The following is a 7,270-nucleotide window of genomic DNA, read 5'->3' as shown; positions in this document are numbered from 1 at the left end:
TTTGTATAAATCAAGAATTAAGCTCCATTATTAACCTTGTAAATTTTATTATGTTAAAATAACTTATGACATTAAAATCAACAACATATAACAACTTTTTTGTATCTTTGATAGTCAATATACAAATAAAAAAAAGTAGTTATTTTTCATTTTGTCGTTCCCTTGTTATTTTCTTATAAATAATTTTAATTGTGGTAAAGAAAGACATTCTATTTCACCAATATGGCAAAGACTTTAAGATCAATATTCATTTCACGCCAAAACAATTTGAGTTCGATATTATTTTGTTCAAAATAATTGAACAAAATAATTTAGTTGATAGTTAGAACAGACAGCCTCGTGTGTATCCTGGGGTCTGAGTCACCATATGTTCTTTTATCATCTCTTATTTAAGTTATAGAGGTGTATATAAACACTTGTTTTGCATTGTTAATAGTCAATTCAAAAAAATATATATTTCAAAATTTTCTTTTGCATTAGCATTCGTACAGAAAAGGAAGAGAAACACCTCCCCCCTCCTTCCACCATTCCCGTCTCTCTATCTTTCTCCTCATTAACCCCACTATTGCTACCTCACAATATGATTAATGAATGATTCTTCATAGCCCAATATGATTATGCTCGATCATATTCCATTCGTTTATCGATTTACAACAACTCCAAGATCACTCACATACACTTGACATTTTCACATACACTTGACATGGAAAGAAAAAAACAAAACCAAATTCATACAAAAAATGACATAACAAAAGTCTCACTTCCCGATTTCCCTGATTTTCTCTATTAAGTCCTTCAACGTTAAATAAACAAGAAACACCTATATATAACTTGCCAGATTAAATCATATCAAACCAAAAAAAAAAACTAATTCCAAAACATAAATCCTCCCTCATTTGTAAAAACAAAAATTCCTAACCATCTAAAGAACAAAAACCCAAATCTTTATTATCATTAAGATAAAAAAAAAAAAACAAAGAACCGAACCAAAACCTCAACTTTACTTCTTACGATTCTTCGTCTTCTTTCTCCACAAGTATCTTCTTGCAAGCTTCATAACACATGAACGAAATCCCCGCAGCCGGGACAATCTTAATACAACTGGGCCCCAACCCTCGATACAACCCTCCAACCCCTTCTTTTTCCAAAATAGTCAAAAGCGCGTGAAGCATGTTGTTGTACACGCGCCCGTTAACTGCGCCCGCTTGCATGTGTTTGCGGGCCACCTCGAGCGGGAACGTGGCGGAACTCGAAATCGCACCGGCGGCCGAACCGATCAAGAGAGTCGCGATGTTCCCGATTTCATCTTTTTTCAACATTTTTTTGTACGTTTTTCGTAACGTGTCGTACGCGAAATAGTTTGTGGCCGCGTAGGGGACCACGCCGATTAGACTTGGTGTTAGGCCGCGGTAGAGCTCTGCGGGCCCCTCTTCTTTCATGATCTTTAGGAATGCATCTACGAGGTTTTTGTACACGCCCCTCTAGAAAGTATCGAGAAAATCAAAAAAAATATATATATGCAAAAATGGGTAGTAGAGGATTTTAATGAAATAAACAACTATTTCACAATGGGTCCATTGTGAAATGATTTTATGTTATGTCATGGGTTTTTGAATTGTCCCCTCCACAAAAGTATCTTTGAAAAAACTTTATTTTAAAAAAAAAAATCATATGTTGCGAAATTTAACACCTTGTTGACATAAAATAGAGGTTACTGACAAAAGAACACCTTTTTGACACTTAACACAAAAAGAACCGGTGTGTAATTGTTTTTTGAATGACCAGCAACTCAAAATAATCTTTAACAAAAACTATTTTAAAAAAATTCATCGAACTTTTTTCCCTTTTCTTTTTGAAGTTTTTTTTTGTGTTGGGAACCATATAAAAAGCCAAAGTGGTTTTGCAATGGACCCAATTAAATAGCTATAGAAGATATATTTTTGTGATTTTCTCTAGTTATCTGTATTGAATACATTATGTATTACAATGTGCATGATACATGAGCTGTGCATGCATGATACATACAAATATGTATCAAATGTGCCTAATACAGTATCTGTATTAGGCACATTTATGTACGTATCAGACACAATGCGCTTGATATGTATCTTCCACTTTCATGCAAGATACATACAAGGCACAATTTATAAGTAAAGTAACAAGGGTTGAATATTTACCTGAACAGTGAGTCGGGTTTTGAGTAACTCAAGAGGGTATGTGCATATGGTGGAGCTAATTCCCGCAACTGCCCCTGCAATTAGTGACTCGGGTATACGCGGTTTTGACTTTTCTCCAGGTTTAGGAGCCAAGCTTTTCTTGACTGTATCATAAGCAAATAACTGCAAAAAAAAAAAAAAAAAAAAAAAAAAAAAAAAAAAAAAAAACATTGCATACAAGTTCATGATTATGAAGAAAAATACCATGAAAAAGTCAAGATTTTATTGTTAAACACATAAAAAAGAGTCATTAGTTAACAATGTACAAAACCTATTATCATATGGAAGAATAAAATTACATTTATACCCTTGTCCATTTCAAATCACACATCAATTAAACCATATGAAGATCAAATGGAAAAAGAAAAAATTGTACCTCAATGGCTTTGCTGGGAGCAACACGAATGACATTGACCAAATTGCCCCTAAAGAGGCCAGTCCAACCTTCAGTCTGCATAATATCTTGAAAAACTTCACCAGTAGAATGCCCACAACTCCCTACCATTAAATGAGTTCTTATAGTCTCTAATGGAGCAACACATGTTCTTGAAACAGCTCCTGCAACTGCCCCACTAATTAACCTCCTCAATGAAGGATTCCCGATTTTGATCTTCAATTTCAATCCACCTTTCTTCTTCAAAACACCCTTTTTCCCCCACTCCTCATTTGCCTCCATTTTTGGTAACCCCCCAACAGCTATGAAACTGGATTCGGGTGTTGAAACAACCTTTGATAACAATGGAAGTTTGACACCTTCATTATCGTTTGGGTTTGTGGGGTTTGGTGAATTAGGGTTTATGTTTCCGAATCCACCCCTGCCCATCTGCCCAACACTAGCGAAAAAACTGGCAGATTGAGAAAGAGTATCATCTCTAGAGCACCAAAGAAACCCGATTCCGGAATTTGGGAAAAACCCATCTCCATTGTTCTCCAATAAACCTCTTGAATCCATTCAACTCACCCCCGAGATCACGATAAACCACAAGAAAATGTTTTTTTCTACAATAAGATGATTATGATTCAATAGTTAATGAAACAAAACCAGAAGATATGACAATGGCTGTGTCTTTAAGCTAAGAATATCCGGATAGAACAAAAGGGTTTCGCCCTAAACCGATGATTAAAAAAATTGATAAACTCGAATCTTCTTTTTAAATATATAAAATACCCAAGGTGGTGATGAATACCATGAAGATATGTAAATCTTTACACTTGGTTTTTGACGAAAAAACAGGGGAAAGTGGTAGAAATTGAACGTTTTCTCACGAATTAAAAGAGTTCAATATAGTGATGGACAATATGGAGAACTAGGAATCATGAAAATAGGTTTTTGATTGAAAAAACAAAGGGTTGTTAATGGAGACAATTACCAGGTGAGTTCTTTGATGAGAAGGAAAGTCAGAGGCCTAATTCACTCATTCATTTACTTCTTGGTCTCTCTCTCTCTCTCTCTCAAGATGAATTGCAGAGAGAGACAGAAAGTGATGGCGGTATTGGTGAGGAGGTTGGTGTTCTTGGTTAGGCGACAATGGAGTCGTCAGGGTTTTGATACATATGACATTGTGACCTAATTTCGTATCGAACTACAAGATACTCTCTTTCTTCTCAAATATTTATATTCCTTAAATAATATTTATTCCTTAATTAATATATAAATATTAAAATAACTATTATAAATAATTTAGTAAATAAAATAATTTTTTATTTTTTAATTAAAAAAAATAATCAGTTTTTCTAAAAGTTCTTATTCTAGACTATTGATAATCGTCCTAGAATTTGTGAGATATGACATGAAATAACTCTAAAATTTAACAATGTATATTTCAGATTGACATCCTACATTCAAGTTTCAGACTGAAATGTATAGTATTTCGAAGTTACTAAAATCAACATATGTGTATCATTTCTTAGTCCATTTTGTGGAGATTGTTCTAGAAATTGTTTAGAGTAGTTTGTCATTTATATTTCTATCAGTGGAAATAAGTAGATGAAATCAGTTTAACAGAGCACTTGCTTTATAGTGAGGTAAGGGGAGCGAATAGACGACTTTATTCACTATATTGTTCTAGATTACACATATTGTGGTGTGAATTTAATCAACAATTAACAACTTTTATGGGTTGGTTAAGTTGGTTGCATCGAGGTCCATATTACATACTAATCAAATTCGTTTGTCTTTTCATTGTGACGGATCAAACATAGTTATGCACATTATTGGCAATAGTGATGTTAGATATTTTTTAATATTGTAACTAGTATGTATCCTAACACTAAAAAATTGTGCAACGACCTCATTTTTAGCCCAAAATTTTCATTTTTATTTATTCAATATATCAGTCTATTTACATTATGTGGAAACATGTTGTTGAATGCACGTGTATACAGTCGAACCTGTCCCTTCTCACGAATCAATGAAGTACATGAAAAACATTTATATTTAACTGAGTAAACATGAAATTTAGTGAGTTTCCCAAAATATCACATACTACAATACATATACATGCATACATCGAGTATCTAGGCTCACAATCGCTTAAGTTGTTATTGTCATTAATTAGGCTCTCAATCGCTTAGGTTGTTATTGCCATTAGGCTCACAATCGATTAAGTTGATATTGTCATCAACTCACCCTTGGTCTTCAACATAAAGTTGGTCTGCCCATATCTTGGCCTTCCTTAGGAAGCGAGAATGCCTCATTCCCCTAACAGATCATGTTAACATATAACATATAGCATTACCAATAATTGCCTAACAAGTCTATCATCCATATAGCAAATCACAGTATAGTAACATACAACAACCTAACCACATCCAAATAACATTAGGCACGTAGAGACTATATTATCGACTTTACTCTACTGGCTCTTATATCCTAACATACATATATATATATATATATATATATATATATATATATATATATATATTGTACTACATAATATAGTGAGGTAACTCACCTAGACAATTATTTAGACGATTAACAACTATCTGGGTGATCCAAATGGTGGGCAACACGCCTAACAAATATTAACCTATAATATTATAGTTTATTAGTTCCTATGGAAATATGGTAATAGAGGCTGGATCTTTTCACTAACTACAATGAATACCGATAGTTCTATCAAACAATGATCAGCCAGGCATGACAGTTGTGAGACAAGATCATTTCAGCATATAGCTTAGCTGAAATCCAACAACCAACCCAACATGCATATTCTAAACACCTCTCCCATAAGTAGATCAATCGGTATTATTACTGGAATTATTGATAATTCTTATATATACATTCATAACAACGACTATGAATATAAATATAAGTTACACTTTAAATGTAGTAAGTATAGCCTAACTGATAGAGATTCCTAGTGAAAAATCAGGAAGATCACCGACATGACTTTGACTTGAGAACTTCTATTGCACGAGCCCTCTGATGCTCCAGAGCCTCCCTGAAGTGGAATTCCACATACCCCCGAAAGAAACTCCAGAAAAAAACCAGATTCAGAAAGAGATTTAAGAGGATTTTGGAGCGAGGAAGTGAAGGGGCAGAAATGTATTTATAGGTGGAAATAAGGCAGGGCACGTTGTGCAACCTACCACGCGCGTCGCGCCTTTGGGCGGTGTAACGTCCCAAAATTAATTAGTATTTTTTTAAAAAATCAACCATAACCATGAACCATTCATTTCAAAAAAATCATGAAAGTATGTCAATGTATAAAATAGTTATCAGACTACAATCCAAAATCATAAAATACAGAACACGGGTGAATGATGTGTGATCATGTCGGGCCCTTTTCTTTTGTACCAGAAGTATCTAAAAAAACATTATAAACATAAACCGTAAGCACAAAGCTTAGTGAGTTCCCCAAAATACCACATACCATACATACATTGCCATGAGCTACCCCCACGGTCTTGCATACAAGTGTCATGGGCTACCCCCATGGTCATTTCCCTGGAATGTCATAGGCCACCCCTAAGGTCTCACAATCAAGTGTATAGGGATTTATCTGCATTATTGCATGTAAAACCCATCAGATAGATGATTCATGTGGGAATTAAAGATTGTGTAAGATTGGAAAAGAGAGATAAAAGGTTCCATGAGTTAAATGAAGTAATGGAGTTCTTTTAAGAACTTAGAAATTATTCATGAAGGATTTAGAATAAGGAAATATGTGAGGGATTTAGGAGAAAATGGAAAGTGTTAATGGATCCGTGAAGGACCGATATACGAAGGATGAGATGAAGATAAAAAGATTAAGAGATAAATAGAGAATAACTAGAGGTGGAGATAGAGACATAGAACGTGGGAAATATGAGATGAGCCTAAGAAGAGACTAAGAAATATAAAAGATATAGATGATTAGTAAGAATAGAAGTGTGTGCTATTGGAAAATAAGACTTAGATGATATGAGATGAGAAAGATTGGCAGTCCATGCCATGAAGAGAAGAGTTTATAATGCAGAGTATGAGATAGAAAAAAAAGAGGAAAGATTAGAGAATGAAAGATGGAAACAATAGATAAATGTGAAGACAAATAAGAATATAACTCACCAGACACATTGTGTCTGATACTACAAATATGTTTATGTTTTGCAAGTTCATATAGCAACAACCGTGGTACCTAAAGTGAAGACAGAAGAACAAGGACCTAGAATGGGTTTATTTCCTTATTGTTCTAATTTGTATAAAGATTTTTATTGTAAAGTCATGACTATTCTTAGGATATAAAATGTTTTTATTTTTATGAGTTAATAGAATTCTGCAAATTTTTAGTAATAAATCTGATAATCCCATTAGATTAGATGACATAAAGTATGGGTCGTTACAATGCTTATTAGCCATCCCGAAAAACCTCTCCATAACATACATTCATATATCCTCCAACACAGTAAAAGTGGTTTAGTCCTTTTTTCAAGAATGACTAAAATGAAGCTTTTTGAAGACAGAAGTGAAGACAGAAGAACAAGGACCTAGAATGGGTTTATTTCCTTATTGTTCTAATTTGTATAAAGATTTTTATTGTAAAGTCGTGACTATTCTTAGGATATAAAAT

The 7,270-nt window shown here is 33.8% G+C and overlaps 1 protein-coding gene across 1 annotated transcript; it reads right to left on the bottom strand.

The window, feature by feature from the left end:
* Window positions 1-746: 746 nt before the first annotated feature.
* Window positions 747-3,800, bottom strand: LOC111887193 (adenine nucleotide transporter BT1, chloroplastic/mitochondrial). Its single transcript, XM_023883347.2, has 4 exons — window positions 3,587-3,800; window positions 2,593-3,215; window positions 2,178-2,339; window positions 747-1,481 (listed from the first exon to the last, which is right to left on the bottom strand). Exons 2-4 carry the CDS (start codon window positions 3,166-3,168, stop codon window positions 1,008-1,010), a joined length of 1,212 nt encoding a protein of 403 aa, XP_023739115.1. The 5' UTR covers window positions 3,169-3,215; window positions 3,587-3,800; the 3' UTR covers window positions 747-1,007.
* Window positions 3,801-7,270: the final 3,470 nt, after the last annotated feature.

Source organism: Lactuca sativa, chromosome 5, assembly GCF_002870075.4.
Source record: "Lactuca sativa cultivar Salinas chromosome 5, Lsat_Salinas_v11, whole genome shotgun sequence".
Classification (NCBI taxonomy): Eukaryota; Viridiplantae; Streptophyta; class Magnoliopsida; order Asterales; family Asteraceae; genus Lactuca; species Lactuca sativa.
Note: the sequence above shows the minus strand (reverse complement) of the source record. Positions and strands in the feature narration are given on the sequence as shown.